Source organism: Curcuma longa, chromosome 5, assembly GCF_044706935.1.
Source record: "Curcuma longa cultivar G26 ecotype Majalengka, Jawa Barat chromosome 5, ITB_CL_G26_1.1, whole genome shotgun sequence".
NCBI lineage: Eukaryota > Viridiplantae > Streptophyta > Magnoliopsida > Zingiberales > Zingiberaceae > Curcuma > Curcuma longa.
This window is the reverse complement of record NC_133865.1, coordinates 358,741-379,036: the sequence shown is the minus strand read 5'-3', so window position 1 is coordinate 379,036 and position 20,296 is coordinate 358,741. Positions and strand designations below refer to the sequence as shown.

General features: G+C 36.6%; 1 protein-coding gene across 1 annotated transcript; it reads right to left on the bottom strand.

The window, feature by feature from the left end:
- Positions 1 to 14,675: 14,675 nt before the first annotated feature.
- LOC141829588 (putative inactive receptor kinase At5g58300) lies at positions 14,676 to 16,126 on the bottom strand. The gene has a single exon (XM_074717100.1). It carries the CDS (start codon positions 16,008 to 16,010, stop codon positions 14,676 to 14,678), a length of 1,335 nt encoding a protein of 444 aa, XP_074573201.1. The 5' UTR covers positions 16,011 to 16,126.
- Positions 16,127 to 20,296: the final 4,170 nt, after the last annotated feature.

Below are 20,296 nucleotides of genomic sequence, written 5' to 3'. Positions count from 1 at the left end.
ACTACTCGTAATCTAAAGATGAGTTACTTTCGAAGACAGATGATAACCTTACAACTTCTTTGTTTACAAACTCTCAAACTATGTGAAATGGCTAGTGCTTGGGAGAACTGACTTGCCGTTACACTTACATACACACACCTTATATTGGCTAGGATACTTCCTAGCCAAGTAAGAGATAAGCGAAAGATTGCTTCATCTCCAAGTAAAGGTAGATTCATTGGGATATGATTCCCGACAGAATAAAGCTAAAGGAATAAAGTAAAAGCTCGATGCGTTGTAAAGCATGCGAGGACGATTCCTTTCTTGTAGTGGAGCTTTAAAGCATATCTTCAGGACGATTTGATTCCTGCCATGGGTCCACCACGTTCCTTGTCTTTTAGTCATCATGCCCTGGGAATAAAGATGATGTATAATCTGGGTCGTCTATTTCCAGGTTGGAAAAGCTGGCAGCCATTATTTCAAGTTCCGTCAGTGCGCTGGATTCCTCATTATCTGAATGCTCTTGGATAGTGATAAATCCATTGCTGTGTCCGTTTGTCGTAACGCTTGCGGGCGTTTCATCATACATCGCCAGTATTGATGAGTAGTGCTGCAACTGTTGAATGTAGTCTTCTATAAGATCTGCCCAAAACCAACAATGACAAGTGTCTGTGGCACACTTGTAGAACCTTCGATTTGGGTTTCTACTGGTATGAGATACCAATAGAACTGCGTCTCTATGGCATGCACACTGCAATAAAGGCTTAGGAATTTCGTTAGTGAAATTAACATTATAAGTTACCTTCTTCATGCAGCGAGTTAGTCTGGCCACTGCCTCATTCGTAGTTTTATTTAAAACCTCTGAGGTAGCTTTGACTAATGCCTGGGTAGTAGGGTTGTCTTTCTGAAAGATTATCATATGAACAAGGCGGGATAGTTCATCTGCAAGAACATTTTCTTTCCCTTCGATATGTTCAAAGGTGACTGAAACCCCTATACCAGTGATATAATCAGTAAGAGTAAGCCATCTAACCCTGGATGGTTTATGGTTCGAACTCTTCTCATAGAATTGGACAATAGCCCTGCTATCTGTTCGTATAACCAGTTCCCTTTTGTCCAGATAGTAAATTTTGAATTTTTCCAAAGAAAGAATAACTGCATGAACTTCCGCATCTATTGTTGATTTTAAAGGATTGAACCTGCCACTTGCATAGGCACAAATTCTTTCAGAAGCTCGGGAATCTCCCTTCTTATTTTTGAACTTACAAATTCCTCCCCAACCATCCATACAGCCGTCTGTTTCAATTACTATGACTGAATCTGGGGGTGGAACCTCTAAGTCTGGCAAATTCTGCACAAGTTCTTTGACTTTCTGACTACCTGCCAGTCTTGTGAATTCATTCTTCTTTCTCCCTTAACTGATGTTTTGGAATATAATGGCCCAAGAATTTTTCCCAAGTTAGGTATATATGGTCTTGCATAGTTCAGTATCCCCAACCACCTTCTTAGTGATTTTATCTCGGTTAAGGATTTCTCATCGGTAGAGAGCACCTTCTGCAATATATGGGGTTGTAATTTTACCTTGGAATTACCAATAGTAATTCCCAAGAAGTCTACTTCCCTCACACCAATCTTCATTTTGGTGGGGCTCAGTACTAGGCCATTCCTCTCACAAACTGATATAAATATCTTGAGATGTTGCCTGTGTTCTTCCGCTGTCTTTGAAAATACCAGATATCGTCTATATAGACAGCGATGAATTCTTCCATACCTTTGAAACACGCATCCATTTTTCTTTGAAATACTGCAGGCGCGTTCTTTAGCCCAAAAGGCATGACTAACCACTCATAGAGCCCATCAATGGCCCAAAAAGCAGTCCATGGTATAGAATCTTCATCCATGGCAACCTGATGGAAACCACTTTTCAAATCAAATTTTGAATATATCTTGGAAAGACTTACTTTTGCAATGATTGTATTTATTCCTGGTAAGGAATACTGATCTTTCTCAGTGTTATCATTTAGACGTTTGTAGTTAAAAACAAGTCTTTCTTTGCCTCTTTTCTCAATTCCCGTCACTGGATCCACTTATGTACCTTATTCAACAAGAATTGCAGTGGTTCTATGCTTTGAGTTAGACGGTCTGATTACCTTGAGGTCTAATAATTTCTTGACATGAAGTGTCATTGACTCTTTAGTCTTGGGGGTAACATGCTTGAGTGGTCTATCTTCTATCACAAGATCAGGATTTTTTATGAGGATTTTGCACTTTACCTGGTTAAGTGACCAGTGTTTCAATGGTTCTTCCCCAATGAAGCCCAATTTCTTCAGTCTCTGTATTTCTGCTGGGCTGACAAATTCTTCATTTATACTTCCTTGTCTAGGAATTGCCGAACATATATCATAATATTCATTCAATTCTAGTTCTAATTTCTCAAGAAATACTACTTCATGAGCCTCAGGAGTTGTTGTAATAGAAGTAACTAACTTATAAAATGTTACCTCTCCTTTCTCAATTCTGAGACCTCCTTCCATAGCTCGTATGAAGTTCATTCCGATTATAAAATGAAGACCTTTGTTAAGTGTTGGCATAACATAAGTTCTTGGAAGGCGGAAATACTGATCGCCAACCCATAATCTTCCATCACGAAGAATCTCATCTACTCTGGTGGTTCCATTAACACCCTGAATCATAGTGTCAGTAAATGAGGGTTGTCGGAATTCAGAAGGAATTACCTCCTTATTGCAGACGCATATAGCAGCGCCAGTATCAAGTATAGCACTCAAATGCTTCTTTCTGCCATCTATCTCAATACAGACCTTCATATTTAACAAATTATTGCGTGGTTGTACTGTAGAAACTGTTAGTTCTTCATAATTCATAACAGGCAGAGATAATTGTGCTTTCAATGATGCAATTTCTTTTTTATCAATTTCTGCTAAACTATGAAGTAGCTGAACTTCTCTGGAAAGATCAGAGATTTTACCTTCCTGTTCCTTATTTAGCATGGTCATAAGCTCATTCTCCATTTTTAGTTGCTCAATCTCCCGTTCATCTTCTGTAGGAGTTTCTTCCACTATCACAGTCTGTTGAGCTTCTAATAAGAGAATTTTCTCCTTGAGCAGCTTGTTTTCTTCCTCCAGCTCTGCTTCCCTTTTGCTAAGTCTGTGCAATAGCTCTGATTGCCTATATGCTAAGCCTCTCCATTCGTCCCGGTTAATAGGCTTGCTGGGCTGGGCCTCTTTTGGAATGCTTATCTGAAAACAATGTTCAGTACAAGAGCCGCATAAAGTAAACTTACAGATCTCGCAGTCCATGCGGTTTCCCACTCCTGCGTTATTCTTGCAGTCCTTGCATCTTGCCACTGTTGTGCAATTATACTTCCAGACATGCTTGCAAAAATATTCTTTGCGTGTAACCCTTACTTGAGGCCTCCATTCGGAAACACTCTGATAATGACTTCTCATTTTCTAGAAAATGAGATTGGAAAATACAAAGCAAACAATAACTTCTAAAAAATAAGAAAATGAAAACATAAAATGACCAAACCAAACGCCTCCTTAGTTCTTTCTTGTTTATCTTTCAGTGGGCCTCACCTGTGAAGATTTAATGTTGATAATATACCTTGACTATCTTCAGGTCTTATGGTATTAGGTCATACCTTACTTAGCCAGCACAGGTCTTATTAGACCAACATTTTCTAGATCTTGACAATTACTATTCATCTCATAAATTACTTAGATAAGGACTGAGGACAGATACAAGAAAGAGATAAGACCAGAGCCTTTCTTTCTTAACCTAGAAAGATGATTTTACTCGGCCATAATAGAAAAACATACTGATTTATTAGTAATGAACAAAATACATACAAGCACACTAGACAATTACGGTTAGGAAATTAAACAAGAAAAATTAAAACAGGAATTAAACTAGGAACATACAACTCAAGAAAGTAAGACTTACAACACACTTGAGCACACTGGAATACACTTAGATTACAAGCTTGGGTTGGAATTAAAACTTGGATGATGAACTTGGAGGATGAAGGGATTTATATAACAGTGTCTTGCTTCAGGCCTAAGTTGCTTCAGGTCTAAGTTTCTTGATTGAAATCTTGAGTGGAGTACTCATGAGGTAGTGGCGGTCTTGTCATACAGAAAAATAGTTGTCCTTGTGCTTATCTTTTGATAGTGGAATTTGAGTCTTCTTTCTTTGTGAAGTGGAGCTTGATGTCACCTTTGAGGTCTTTCCATCATGTTTTCAAGATTATGTTCTCCAATAGTGTCGAGTGATAGAGCCCTAGAAGATGGGCTAGCAGGCCTAGGAGAACTAGCTCTGTAGCTTCGGGCTAAATAGGTATTAGCTATGTGGGCTGAGGTTGCTAATTTTCTAACGGCCCAGTAGTCATGTTTCTTTTTATATTTTTGGAAAATAGCTTCGTGTTGAGTGTTTATGGGAAAAGGAAAGAATTTTTTTTCTATTTTCTTGGGCTAGTAATTTTTTGCTATAAAAGTTTTTCCGGCTAAGTTATAATCTGAGGGATCTTGGTGTCTATCCCAGAACCACTGGCTTCCTTGGACAGAAGCTCACCACTAATTTTATTGTTCTGCAAGAGAAGTTCTTGCAGTCCAGTCTGTATCTAGATCAAAGTTATAGTCTTCCAGTTCTAAATGGAGCCCGTTGACTTCGTGGATATCCATTTTGATAAGATGCTTGGCTAGTTCTAGTTTCATGTCAATCCACTCTAGAGGTGTACTGTCGAAGGTGCAAATAACAAAAGTTTCTTGTTCGAGTGCATGTCTGAGTATTTGGATGAACTTGTGAAGAAACTCTTGGGTAGAATCTAACTCATGGATCTATAATTTATGTAGAAGTCCATAATCCATGAAAGTAAATGGTGTTACTAGCCTTCCCTTGAATTGTCTTGGGACAAACTTTTCATAGTCTAAGTTGGCTCCTCGAATGGAGTATGACAGTAGGCAAAGACAGCCTAATTGATTTGAATCTAGACAATGTTTAGACATCTTCTAACATTTTAATTTGAAGCTGAATTCTACTTCGTATGTTATTATAATGTCTTCTATTGGTTTTTGATGTATGAGTTTAAATAACTCATACAAGTCAGTGAACTGTTGGAAGCTAGAGGTGTCTGTTAGGTTTTCTCATGTATGTATACGTCCCGTGGCAGATTGCTGGGTCTACCTAAAAGAATTTTTTTCAGAATATAATCTTTCAGGTGTAAAAGTTGTAATTGGTGTGACTGTCACAACTTCTTTGTTTTTTAATTCTGTTAGTGTTTTGTAATTGGTTGATTTTTGCCAAACACTAAGTGTTCTTCTGTCTTTTTCTTTAATCTGAGCACTGCATGTTGCTTGTAAATAAGTTTTTGTTGCTGCTGTTTGTGTTACTCCAGAAGCTTTGAGAGAGGTGCAAATGAAGAAATTAAGGTTCTACTCTAGTCTTACTGCAGACATAGCTTCCTCTATAGAGTAGTATCCTTTATAAAAAGGATTTTCACAGTTACGTATGGCCGCTTTAACTTTTATCCACATCTGATAGACCCCTACTTAGGATCTTATAAAAATAGCATAACAAGAAAATCTCTTATTTTCTATTTTCTGTAGGAAATAATTAGTGAGTTCATTGATGACTGCAATCTTGCAATTTGAACTCCCAAGTATAGTATGGATGTTCCAGATATGAATTAGACAATTCATCCCTACTATACCTGGGAGTTCAAATTACAAGATTGCAGTCATCAATGTACTCACTAATTACTTCCTACAGAAAATAGAAAATAAGAGATTTTCTTGTTATGCTATTTTTATAGGATCCTAAGCAGGGGTCTATCAGATGTGGATAAAAGTTAAAGCGGCCATACGTAACTGTGAAAATCCTTTTTATAAAGGATACTATTCTATAGAGGAAGCTATGTCTGCAGTAAGGCTAGAGTAGAACCTTAATTTCTTCATTTGCACCTCTCTCAAGGCTTCTAGAGTAACACAAACAGCAGCAACAAAAACTTATTTACAAGCAATATGCAGTGCTCAGATTAAAGAAAAAGACAGAAGAACACTTAGTGTTTGGCAAAAATCAACCAATTGCAAAACACTAACAGAATTAAAAAACAAAGAAGTTGTGACAGTCACACCAATTACAACCTTTACACCTGAAAGATTATATTCTGAAAAAAATTCTTTTAGGCAAACCCAGCAGTCTGCCACGGGACGTGGATACATACATGAGAAAACCTAATAGGCATCTCTAGCTTCCAATAGTTCATTGACTTATATAAGTTATTTAAACTCATACATCAAAAATCAATAGAAGGCATTATAGTAACATACAAAGCAGAATTCAGCTTCAAATTAAAATATCAGAAGATGTCTAAACATTGTCTAGATTCAAATCAATTAAGTTGTCTTTGCCTACTATCATACTTCATTCGAAGAGCCAACTTAGACTATGAAAAGTTTGTCTCAAGATAATTCAAGGGAAGGTTAGTAACACCATTCACTTTCATAGATTATGGGCTTCTACATAAATTATGAATCCATGAATTAGATTCTACCCAAGAGTTTTCTCACAAGTTCAAACTAATACTTAGACATGTACTCAAACAAGAAACTTTTGTTATTTGCACCTTCGACAGCACGCCTTCAGAGTGGATTGACATGAAACTAGAACCAGCCAAGCATTTTATCAAAATGGATATCCACAAAATCAACGGACTTCATTTAGAACTGAAAAACGACAACTTTGATCCAAATACAAACTGGACTGCAAGAACTTCTCTTGCAGAACAACTAAATCAATAACGAGCTTCTGTCGAAGGAAACTAGTAGTTCTGGGACAAACACCAAGATCCCTCAAACTATAACTTAATCAAAGAAACTTTCACAGAAAAAATTTACTAACCCAAGGAAATGAGAACAAATTTCTTCCCTTTTCTCATAAACACTCAACATGAAACTATTTTCCAAAAATATAAAAAGAAACATGACCATCGAACCACTAGAAAATTAACAAACTCAGCCCACATAGCTAATACCTATTTAGCCCGAAGCTACAGAGCTTGTTCTCCCAAACCTGCTAGCCCATCTTCTAGGGCTCCATCACTCGATACTATTGGAGAACATAATCTTGAAAACATAATGGAAGGTTGACCTCAAAGGTGACATCAAGCTCCACTTCACAAAGAAAGAAGACTCAAACTCCACTATCAAAAGATAAGCACAAGGACAACTATTTTTCTGCATGACAAGACTGTCACTACCTCATGAGTACTCCACTCAAGATTCCAATCAAAAAACTTAGACCCGAAGCAACTTAGGCCAGAAGCAAGACACTGTTATATAAACCCCTTCATCCTCCAAGTTCATCATCCAAGTTTTAATTCCAACCCAAGCTTGTAATCTAAGTGTATTCCAGTGTGCTCAAGTGTGTTGTAAGTCTTACTGTATGTCCTGAGTTTAATTCCTGTGTTTTTTTCTAGTTTAATTTCCTAACCGTAATTGTCTAGTGTGCTTGTATGTATTTTGTTCATTACTAATAAATCAGTATGTTTTTCTATTATGGCCGAGTAAAATCATCTTTCTAGGTTAAGAAAGAAAGGCTCTGGTCTTATCTCTTTCTTGTATCTGTCCTCAGTCCTTATCTAAGTAATTTATGAGATGAACTATGAGATGAATAGTAACTGTCAAGATCTAGAAAATGTTGGTCTAATAAGACCTGTGCTGGCTAAGTAAGGTATGACCTTATACCATAAGACCTGAAGATAGTCAAGGTATAGTATCAACATTAAATCTTCACAGGTGAGGCTCACTGAAAGATAAACAAGAAAGAACTAAGACTCTTCCTACTTTCTTAGTCTAGATCTTTTTAAAATACAACCAACCTATCACCTGCTAGCTACCTATAAAATTTCTCAGACTTAAAAAAAAATTCCCCCAAAGTAGTGGAGTAGAAGCCTAGGGCTATCGGACCACGTTAAATTATGGATACTAGTTTGATTGTTTTTAAATTCTTTTTTTACTTTCGGTTGCATATATAATTTTAGAATACTCGCAAGAATTAATATCTACCATCGACAATACGATCTAATAAGTGGTATCAGAGTAAGCACGCTCTAAAAGAGTTTAGCATCTTTTCGAGCAAAAGGTGCTATAGGATCCAACACTTAGTACAATGGCCAAAAGATACAATGATGAAGATAGAGGGTGATTTTAGTTCATGGAAAAGAACAAGGTTTTCTTCTTCAAATTCGTCATCAACATGGTGAAAGGCATAGAAGGTATGAGTTTCCAATTAATGATAATAATATGTTACCCCTTTCTGAGTTGACGAATAAACAAAAGGAAGAGGTGGTGGCAAGATGAATGCAAAACTGGTGCTGCAATAAGCATTATGCGAGCAGGAAATGATCGGAGACTACATGACTTCCAAGGAGCTATGGGAAGGAATCATGATCTTAAGAGAGGAAGTTTGCACAAGGAGACCTCCTATGCACAAAATTGAACTCGTTCACAATGCTAAAGGGAGAACAAATCACCAACATGCATGTGTAGATTGTTCATGAATTGATAGCTATTGGCGAGCAAATACCAAAGACATAGTATTGAAGCTTAGTCGTCAACGCCTATTACAACGCACAAGACTTACTTTAGATGAGTTATTTTCAGAATTAGAATTAGATGCCTCCAAGGACCCCTAATGCAGAGGAGTAAGCATACACTCAATATTATCTAGCACTAGTTAGTAAAGAAAAGGAAAAGAAAGGGTAAGCACATGCACATCCTTAAATTCCAAGGAATATACCTTGGTGGAGGACAACAACGGTGAAGGATGCATTGTAAGCTAAGGAGTGAATTCAAACATAAACCAAAATTTTAAAGTAACAAAAGAGGAACCTGAAGGCCCACATGGGATGAAAGAAGCTCCTTATTAGAAGACATTGTGATTAACAACGTAATCCTATTGGTCCATCTAGCAATTTTGACTAGTATTGTACCTTGTGATAAATTGCATGACATTAAGATTGAAGAACTAAATTAGAAACTACTTCATTGAGTTAACTTGTTAAAATTGGCATAAAAAAATTACCATTGGTCCACAATGGCTATAAGGGACTCAAGAAAGAAAAATCCTATTTTAGCATAATAGCTAGAGAACAAGGAAAATGAAACTTGTAGCTACTTAGTCATTAAAAGATTTTCAATGTCAACCATATTAGACTACTTTCATAATTTTATAAGATTGACTTATCATAAGCATTGTTACTGTTTTTTAAAACTAATTTTTATTTCTGAAAGTTTAAATTATTATTTTAACAGTTGGATTTTAAAACACGATTTTGAAAATTGAAACAAAAATGGGTTTTTGTGAATATTTTCATATTTATATCAAACTAGTATTTTAAAAGGAATTTTCGTGAAAAATAATTTTTTATTGATAATACATGAAAGTTTTCCATAAATTTTCATAATTTATAGAATTTTTTATGAACTATTGAAGTTTGGCCCAAAGCAAACTCCAAAGTGGTAGTTGGTTGAAACAGAAATACACTAATGGTACAACAATCGACTAATGGTGCAATAGTTGACTAGTTGCTGATTTTGAGTCGTCTAATACTTTTTGCATATTTTGAAACCATTTTCAGATTTGTGGTTTAGGGTTAAATGGAGATTTTAACCAAGTCTAAGAGACATTATGGCAATGGGGAGAAATATAAAGGGTTAAGTTAGCTTTTATTCTCCATAAATAGCTTTATTTTTTTGAGAATTTGTATCTCAAGGGGGAGCTTAGGTGAAGAGAGAGTTTGTCATTATTTTAAAAGTTTCCTTATATTTTCCTTATATGTTGTTTCAATATAACTTGGATTGTCAATCGTCAAAAAAAGGAAAATTATTTGAGCTTCATCTCCTATATAGTTACATAGCCAAGTGTTTTGATGAATTAGATAAAGAGTTTTAGATTTGTTACTTATTTAACTTGTGTATTAAGTTGCACAGGTTCTACCATGTATATAGATTAACTTGACATGACCAAGGTGATTGTTGACTTGATGACTCAAAGTCCATGGAGATCAGAGAAAGATTGCACCAGCATTTGAGGGATCGCAAGACAAGATCCATAGAGATAAGAGAAAGATGAAATTGACAACTAAGAGACCGCAAGAAGAGGAGCATCGGAGCAACATAAAGCTAAGGAGATGGACTATGTAAACAAAGACATAAAGGATGATATAAAGAGCTAAGGGCTCGAAGGACGTAGTTTAATGAGAGAAGACCTCAAGACTTTGAGAAACTTCATGAGAGATTTGAATGGAGTAACTTGCATACAAGGGATGAGGATAAAAGCAAGTTAGGTGGACTCGTAGATGTGGTTGAAGTCAAAGAAATCAGTCAACTAGTGCTGGGATCTAGTCAATGTTTTAGAGTTTTAGGTATAACAATAGTTGTGTATCAATCGACTAGTGACCAAGAGAATCAATTCCCCAAGTATTTAGGGTTTATAGTTTGCCTCGTCAACTGATAAATATGGAATAGTTGAGTGGTGGTTTAATATCCCAAGTTGGGTCTGTTTGGATATTGTGGAGTGGAGCATTTGACTGGTGGGTAAGTATAAGTCGACCTAATAAACAAATAGAAAATTTGCTAGTCAACTGAATTAGTCGACTAAGGTCCATTTAGATGAGAATAGAATATTGCTTTATCGACTGGAGCAGTCGACTTAGCACTAATCAATCGACTGATGGTAGGTTCAGTCGATTAATGCTATAGAAATCAATTCAAACGCAATTGAAGATGGAAATCTTAATGGCAATATTCGAATAAGATACTATTGATCAGTTAACTTATGAAAATCTCAATGGCAGATTCAAATGATGGTTTCCGCATCAGTAAAATGATAGAATTTGAAGAGAAGGCTATTAAAGGAGCACGAGGATTGTGAAATGGAAAATCTATCAACATTCATACACTACCTCCGATAAAGATTTAAAAGAGATTTTTCCACCTCTAATGTTGTCGAGAAGGAGAAAATATAGTGTTCTCAGAAATGATCCATTTAACGATGGATCATAAAGCAATGGAATAGAAGCTTAGGGGCTATTGAACCAAGGGTAGTATTCACCCCCCCCCCCCCCCCCCCCCCCCCCCCACCACCACCACCAATGACAACATGATCCAAGAAAAATAACAGAAGGCATATGAGGGACCATAAAACAAAGAGCAACACATGTTGATTGGAGAAAAATAACATGAGACATGAGGGGCCTTAAAACGAAGAGCACCGAAGTGTAGCTAAGGTGAAAGAGGCAGACTACGTACATGCAAACGTGAAAGAAGCAAATAGAGGCAAGCCAAGGGCTCGAATGAATCTCAGAATGAGTCCTAATGGGAGACGATCTTGATGTAGGATCGGTGGGGATCGATAGAAGGGGTGAATATCGATCGCTTCTTTCTCGTTTTTGTCGTTTATTCGTTCGTTCTTTCTACAGAATTAGTCAAGCGGAATATAATATAATAAACAAAGACAAGAGAAAAGAGGACACACCAGATTTACTTGGTTCCCAACCCCTAGGATTGGTACTCCAAGATATATATACGGGAGGCGTTTGTCCATTAGTATTCTCCTTTCTAGATGTCTTCCAGAGGCGGAGAAACCTTTCTCACAAATTGATCAAGCACAATATAAATAAAACAATAATAACAATGCTTACTAAATAAATATACACAAACTTATCGATGTTCGGTCCAAAAGCCCCTGAGTGTCTTGCACTCTTCCTGACATCTCCCTGGTCACACGAGAAGTATGTTGTAGGTTTGCCTTCGAGCACAGAAAATGAATAGTAGAAAGATTGATGATCCTTGAGCTCTGATCTCGAGGTCCTTTTATAGGCTTCATTCGATCGACCTATAAACCATGTTCGATCAATCAAACCTGGTCAAACATAATCCCACAACCGAGTTCATCGCGATTTGGACCGAGCCATGCGATCTCGTCATTATCAGGTTTATCGATCGACCATAAACTTTCTAGTTGACCGAACCAACCCATGTCACCAACCCGAGTTTGGACCCAAACTCGGGTCTGATTTACTCCAGACTTAGTCTAGCTGCATCCAATTGGGTTCGTCTGCTCTTCATTTTGCTTCCAGCTCCAAGTTTCTGCAAAACACTCATACAAACGACAAGCAAACATACAAGCTTAATCCTGTAAATCTACCTAACCTACTAGGCTTACTTCTCACCACCTAAAATTCACTTCCTTAAGATTTTCCCTTTGTCAAACATCCGGTCACCATGACCTATTTGGACTTATCACTTGTCAAACATTCAGTCATCCTTAGCTTACCTAGACTTTCCTTTGCCAAACGTCTGATCACCTTGACCTACTTGGACTTGTCACTTGTCACTTGCCACTTGTCAGACATTCGGTTATTCTCGACCTGCCAGGACTTCCCCTTGTCAAGCATCCGATCACCCTTGACCTGCTCAAACTTTTACTAACTATCCGGTCAACCTTGACCTAACTGGATTTCTCCTTATTAGTCTTCAATCAACCTTGACCTAACTGGATTTCTCTTTGCAAGTCATCCGGTCAATCTTGACTAGACTTCACTAACTTTCAAGCATCTGATTTTGTTTGGATCAACCCTTGGACACAGGTTTATTGTCAAACATTGAAACCCCTTGGACACTAACGCTCGAGGTTGAGATACATATACCTAGGAGACTTGGCTAATTTCATTTAGTTTTGCTTGACTTACATCAAAAAAGGAAAGATTACTAGTGCAACAAGGCCATCGAGATCGATTATAGGTTTTCATGTTTTGGCAAAGAGTTTAAGTGAGCATTATATTTGTATTTGATATTTATATGAAGCTTGATCGAGATACACATGGAGACTTGGCTATCCAAAGGTATTAAAAAAGGATGGCATGGGGCATCCGAGGAATTGCAAAATTAGAAATATCAAAGTGCAAGTGAGCTGAAGAATGTGGACTACATACATGAAGGTGTGAAGACTGGCATGAGAGCGAGTTGAGGGCTTAAGTGTATCAAAAGGATAAGTAACTAGATAGGAAATGGCTTCAAGGCAAGGTAAACCTCCATAGTGAGTTAGGAGCTGAGAGATGTATCTTGGAGAGGGTAAATCTCAAGTTAGGCAAACTCGACCTTTTGAATTATTGTAATTGATGATTTAATCAACTGAAGAGTGTTTCAGTCGATTAGTGGTTGAGTCGGCCAAGTAGTCAATTCAAATGCATTAGCTAACAAATAAATGTTTTTATTCAAGGTTGTTGTAGGGTTGTAGGGTTATAGGGTTGTGTACAATGTTAGTCAACTGATGAGGCATGTTAATCAACTAATGGTGGTTGAGTTGATAAGGTAGTTGACTTAAGTTGATCAACCAGCGAATAAAATATTTCTCTGCATAGCTGGTTAAATTAGCTAGACGGTCAATTGATTAGAGATCAATTGAAGATCCAATCGACTATTGGTACAAAAAAAAAATTAAAGAGGGTTGTTGGTAAGAAAAAGTTACATGATAACAGTCAGATCATTTAACGGCTACAAACTGATGGTGCATTCAAAGGCTATAAAAAACCATATTAGCACAATGGTCAAGAACAATGAAGTTGGACAAAAGTTATAAAAAACGAGTGCTTCAAAGGCTAACATTCCAAGATAAAATTGTTGAGATTCTGAGCCTTCTTGTACATTCCTTTTCCTTTATTTTTGTGCTTCAATTCTAATCACTCTAACTGTTCGTAAGAGGTTTCTCCACTTCCAAAAGTTATATTAAAAGGAGAAAATATAATAGTGCATTTAGGAGTAATACACCGACGGATCATAGGTTGTCAAGTACGAACGAGGGTTCCAAACCGCATTAAATAGTGTTAGCTTGTTCAATTCTTGTATTTTCATTTCCACTACATATTCATATTGAATTACGCTTGTTAAGTTTTTAACAATCTTTTAAGTGCCCCCCCCCCCCCCCCCACCTCCCCTCCAACTACTCTAGCCATCTCACCATCTAGTCCCAACAAAAACAACAAACCTAAAGCTCCTTTACATAATAATTACTTTCATGAAAAAGACTACATATTTGGCGAGAGTGAAACAAGTGAATGATAAAACAATTATCAACAGAATATGAAAGATTCTTAATTTCTTATCCAGGATATTGAGAAATTCAGCTAAGAGCTTGGATTTAAACACTTAACTTATCTGAGGTGTAGCTTGTCCTAACTAACCAAATATGAAATTATATTAGAGATAATAAAAAGCTTCAGGCCCCCAAAGCATCAATATTAGAGATTATATTAGAGATGCCACATTGATACTAATCGAATAATCTATTTTCTACTGTGAAAAAAATAACACAAGTGATAGCTAATTGTACTACAACTGTGTTATTGTTCAGACAATGGAAGGAAAAGCTTCTCTTTATGCTTAAAACAAAAACATATGGCAGAATGTTAACTAGCTATGGAACTTGGTCAATACAAGCATGAGGAATTAATCAAATGGCTTAATCCTCTCAGCTAACTTCATCCAAATAGATGCATAGTTTTTTATAGTTATCATATCATGAAAATCATGAATTAGGCTTTACTTTCTAATTTCATCATCAACTTAGGAGACAATGTTAGTGTTATGTTTATGTACAAATTGGAGAGTAGAGATTCAGAGCATACCATGTAAGTGGGCTGAGAAACAGCCAGTTGGAACATAGTCATAAACAAGAAGCTTCTCATCTTTGGAGTAGTAATAAGCACGAAGAGGATTAAGGTTTGGATGCTGCCCAACCTTCCCAATCAGTTCCATCTGTTGCTCAAATTCCCTTTTTCCTGCCGCCACCTCCTTCAACCTCTTCACTACAACAGTAGTTCCATCCTCTAAGGAAGCCTTATATGCAGTCGCACAACTCCCCTTGCCCAGAACTTCAGCTGAAGCTCGCAGCAAATCTTCCAAATCAAAGTTATAGGTGCATCCTTCAAAGAAAACAAGCTTATTCCTCTCAGCAGCTTGAATCCCACTACTATAATCCTCTTTTGGCTTTGCACCCCTTCCACCACCTGGACCCATCTCTTTTGAATCTCCATCACCACCTCCTCTATCTGTCTTTCTGGTGAAGCATACAAAAAGAACAACTACTAATAGAACAAATACAGCCAATCCTCCGGCAGCAATTGCAGTAATGAACCCTGCATTTATTTTCCTCCTAAGATTGTTCTCTTGATTCTCAGATACTGTTGGTGGGGGTGTCAAAATAAGGTAAAAAGGTGATGGTGAAGGAAGAATTGTGGAGCATTTGGATAGAGGAGGCCCACAAAGGTGAGAATTTCCTAAGAACGAAAATTTAGAGAAGTTTTGAAGGGAAGATGGGATTGAACCATTCAGATTGTTGTTGCTTAAATTCAAATGTTTCAGCCTAGGAAGCTTCAGATCAGGGATAGGTCCAGACAGAAGGTTGTTCTCCAGATTTAAGACAGAAAGTTGAGAGATATGTAGAATTCCTATAGGAATCTCCCCAGTTAATAAATTATATGAAAGATCAAGACAGTTAAGGCTCAAAGGGACCGAAGCTGGTATTTTCCCAGAGAAGTTATTGTGTTGAAGAAAGAGAAACTTCAGCGAGGCAACGGAGAAGACATCAGATGGAAGATTTCCAGTCAGGCGATTGGACCGAAGGCTTAAGACTAGGAGATGATCAAGCTGGCCAAGTGTGTTTTCAGGAATTGAGCCCAAAAGCCCAATCCCAGGAAGTCGGAGGGAGAGAACATGATTTTGATCTGGTGAACATGAAACGCCAACCCATGTAGAACAGATCGAGATGCTGGAATTCCAATTAAGCTTGCTTCCATGGTGAATTGAATTAGCAAAAGCAAGAAGAGCTTTCTTATCTGAACTCAAATCAGCTTTGGCACAACCGAGAACACACAGGATGATGAAAACCAAGGGAAGAGATGATAGTAGAAAGCATCTATTCTCAAGCTTGGCTGTTTTGAACAGAGACATGGATGATTACTTCAAACTCCCTTGCCTGTTTCAATGACAGAAGAGCAAGTATTAGTTGCAAAGAATAAAGAGAGAGTAGTGTGCGCGCAAGTTATGATCCAAAAACATCTCCTACATCCCTGACAAGCATGGGCAAGTACAAGAAAAACAATGACAGTAAAAACATAAAATGGCTAAGAGTTTTCCCTGTTATAAGGAAAAGAAAAACCAAAATAGCAAGAATCCTGTTAACAGAAGAACAATGCAGTTATAAAAATCTTTAGTTAGAAAACATGAGTTGGAGTAAATACATACAGATCTAGTAAACATGAACTAGGAAAGATGCAATTATAATTCAGAATCAAGGAGAATATATTTACTTGCATTCGATATGGTTTAGGTAGGGGCCATTACATCTATTGCTTCCTCGATGTAATATTGATATAGGAGATGATTCTTTTAGCACTGTCTTGACTTAAATTATGCTAAAAAATTCCAAGCACTAGTACAAACTTTATGCTAAAGTTATACCAAATAAGAATTCATTGTGAAGGCAAATCAAAAGCACTTTGATGAAAATCCTGGAAAATTTTGATAGTTGTAATAGTTAGGTAAGGAGTTTCTCAAGGAAATTTCACGCAGCAAGGTCCTTTTTAGTGAGGAGTTTTAGGGGTGATTGAAAGTAAGAAAGATTTTAAGTAGAAAAGATTATTTACTTGGAGAGAAAATAGGAGGGAAGAAACGTGGGAAGATCAAAATATCTTGTTGTCTCCTAAACCAACGTTCCCAAAATCAGGAAGAAAATCAAGGAAATCATTCTAAATGGCATTTGCCTCATCATCTTTCTCCTTTTTTACTTTTTATTTATTTTAGAAATTATATTAGATAAAATTGACTTTTAATTATTTTAGGATTTTTATATTCTCACTTGTCTCTCCACTCAAATAAGCAACATCAAAATTTCTTCCCCTTAATTTTCTCTCTTTCTTTCAATCTACACTCCCTACCTTCCCTACTAAAAGAAAGCGGGATGCTTTATGAAAGGCACGGCTAGAAAAAGAACAATAGCACTTAAGACATGGATTAGAGGGAATTAGATGCTTATTAGTTCTAAAGTGGAGAGGGATAAGAACAACTCAGCAAGCCTTTCCATAAAGAGGAACGGCACAGAATGCTACATTATCTACTTTTTCTCGTATTTAAATGAAGCAGCTTGAAACAAAGTCTGCCAAAAGATTAAATGCGACCCAAGGCCTTCCACGAAGCAAAATAAAAGCAAGAACATGTTCCCCATCAAAAGAATAAAGAAAAAAAGACTAGATGACAAAAAAGAAAACAATTAATTAACAGAATCAAGTGATCACAAGTAACATTTGCAAGATTATGAGCGGCTAAAAGTAAGAAAACCCCTAAATAAACCTGCTTTTGTCCTTTACTACTAAGCATGAACCCTTATTGCCCCATGATTGAATAACTCTGCTCTAAATTCACGAATAAGCCGTTAATTTGAAATGGAAAGATTAAAAAAAAAAGAACAAGACAAATTATTTCTTCATGACAGGAAAAAGACTCTGATCCCGAAACTCTAAGAGGCAGCAGATAAGTATGCGGAATAGAAAAGAGAGGTCAAAATCATATAATAAAGAGAAAAGGAAAAGATAAATAAAAAAAGGTACCCAAGAAAAGAAAAGTTTCAAAAGCCTTTTTTTTTAATCTTTTGCTTGCTATGGCTCGAAATTGAACGAAAATAAAACACAAAAGAAAACTCAGCTCAGAAAAGACCACTACTACTGCCATGCGCTCCCCACCAAACAGCGCTTCAGCATTACGACATTTCCCTAGGAGAGCGGCTAATCCCGCAGCATCATCCGAGAGGGAGAATACTAAAGTAAACATCGACCTAGAAGGCGCAAGCATACTCGCTAAGCATCACATTTGCAGCGAAAGGGGCTGGCATTGTTGCTCAACCCAAACAATGAACAACGGCACTAATTTCTTAGCCAAATAGTACCAGCATTCCTCAGAGAACCCGCAAGTGGGCTTTGAGCGAGACGCCTCTGCTTGTAGAGCTTGCCTCGTTGTGTTATGGAGAAGAAATTAAAGTAGGGAGTAGTCCGATGACTTGCTTTGGCGTGGCGAGGATGCCGGCGGATGGAGCGGCGACAGAACAAGGAAGAGCAGTTGAAGCAGCGGTGAAAAGAAAATGACCTCCGCGTTTCGCCTTAATTACGATAGTCCCTGTGACGTGGAGTCTGATGGTTGGATCAGAGCTGTCAGATGAGTATTCGAAAAACAAAATGAACCGGCAAAGATATTTTTATGAAAAAAAACCCTTTGATTTTCTAATTTTAAATTACTTGCAAAAAATGACAAATTTAAATTTCGGTTTAAAACTTCTTAACGAGTTAAAGCATTTCAAAATCAAATTTAAACTTCTCATAGTTTCAAGAACATATATCTAATTTTAATTTAATAATTTTTGTTCATTTTGTTCCTCAAGCGGTTATATCAAAACTACTTTATGATTGATAAGTAAAATAATTTTAATTCACAAACTAAGATCAATTATATATTTTTAAAATTATAAGAAATACAAATTTGAAGCGTAGAGTATCATGAAAAATTTTATATTTGTATATAAACTTTCTTGCCTTTTTTAAGGTCAAATTTATTATTTTTAACTCTTTTTTACTTTATAATTTTTTTATTTTTATAATTTAAGAATATTTTATTATTAGAAAAATCAAACGCTTGAACTTGGGCTGGAAGAATAAGCGTCGCGTTGGTTACAACCTTGCTATGGTTGCATAGATATAATACGATAAGTGTTAGACTTCAACTTGTCTTAATTTTTTTGTAAACGTAGTTTGAACCAACCTAATTTTCTATGAACCTTTCAAGCCTATGTTAGGGGTGGAACCAAGCATAACTTGTAGTGTCTTTTAGGCTTAGGCAACATTTAAGTTAAAGTTAGGAAGATAATTGTGATCTCACATGCATATGTAAGTGTGTATGTTCAAGAAATTTAACACGTGTGCGTAACAAATGGAAGTTCATCCATACACTCATCACGTTAGTCTTGAGATTGGGAGGTGTATTGGGACACATATTTCATGGGATATAATGAAAGTCCTACATTAAAAATATATGAAAAAAATCTTAAAATTATAAAATAAAAGATATCTAGTATGAGGTCTTTTATGTATAGTCCAAAAATAAAATCATGAGGGTTTGAACTCAAAATGGATAATATTATATCCATCGTTGTAGAGATATATGAATTTTATCGGATCTAACAAGTGGTATCAGAGAAGGTGTATATAGTATCAAATAGAGACCCTCATGAAACGTAAAAGAATGATTGGGTGCAGGGGTCTGTTGGGACCATTAAGGGAGTTCCAGTAAGGGGTCCGTTGGAATCGTTAGGGAGGGACTCCCAGTAGTCCTTTGTTTGAAGGATAAATTATTGGGATACAATCAAAGTCTCACATTGGAAATACATGTCAAAGATCATGGAATTATAAGATGAAAGATATCTTCTTGGTATGAGGTCTTTTAGGTACAACCCAAAAATAAAATCATGAGGGCTTAAATTCAAAGTGGACAATATCATATCGTTGTGGAGACATATGTGGATTCCATCAAACCGTAACAGTGGTATTAGAGATGGGCTCCTAGTGGTCCTTTGTTTGGCAGATTGCTAAGATATAATCAAAGTCCTACATTGGAAATATATGAAAAAGATTCTAGGGTTATAAGATGGAAGATATCTTAATTAGTATTAGACCTTTTGAGTATAGCTCAAAAATAAAACTATAAGGGTTTGAACCCAAAGTGGACAATATCACATTGTTGTGGAGATATATATAGATTCCATTAGACCTAATAAGAAAAATGGAGATATATATGGATTTCATCGGACTTAATAGGAAAAATAAAGGAATGATTGGGGAGCTCCTAGTAAGTGATCCGTTGGGACCATTAAGGGGACGAGTTTATTGGAATCCGGACCAGTAAGGGATCCATTGAGACCATTAGGGGGGCTCTCAGTAGTCCTTTATTTGAGGGGTAAATTGTTGGGATACAATCGAAATCTCATATTGTATGAGACCTTTTAGATAAAACCCAAAAATAAAACTATGAGGGTTATGATTCCACTTGTTAGATCCAATAAAATGCATATATATCTCCAAAACGATATGATATTATCCACCTTGGGACTCTAATACTAATTGAAAGAACTTGTAAATTCTAAGCCGCATAAGTTCTATAAACCGAATAAGAACTTGGATAATTGGAAATAAAAG

Coding starts and splice junctions, on each gene's coding strand:
- LOC141829588 (XM_074717100.1), bottom strand. CDS start 16,010: ATGTCTCTGTTCAAAACAGCCAAGCTTGAGAATAGATGCTTTCTACTA.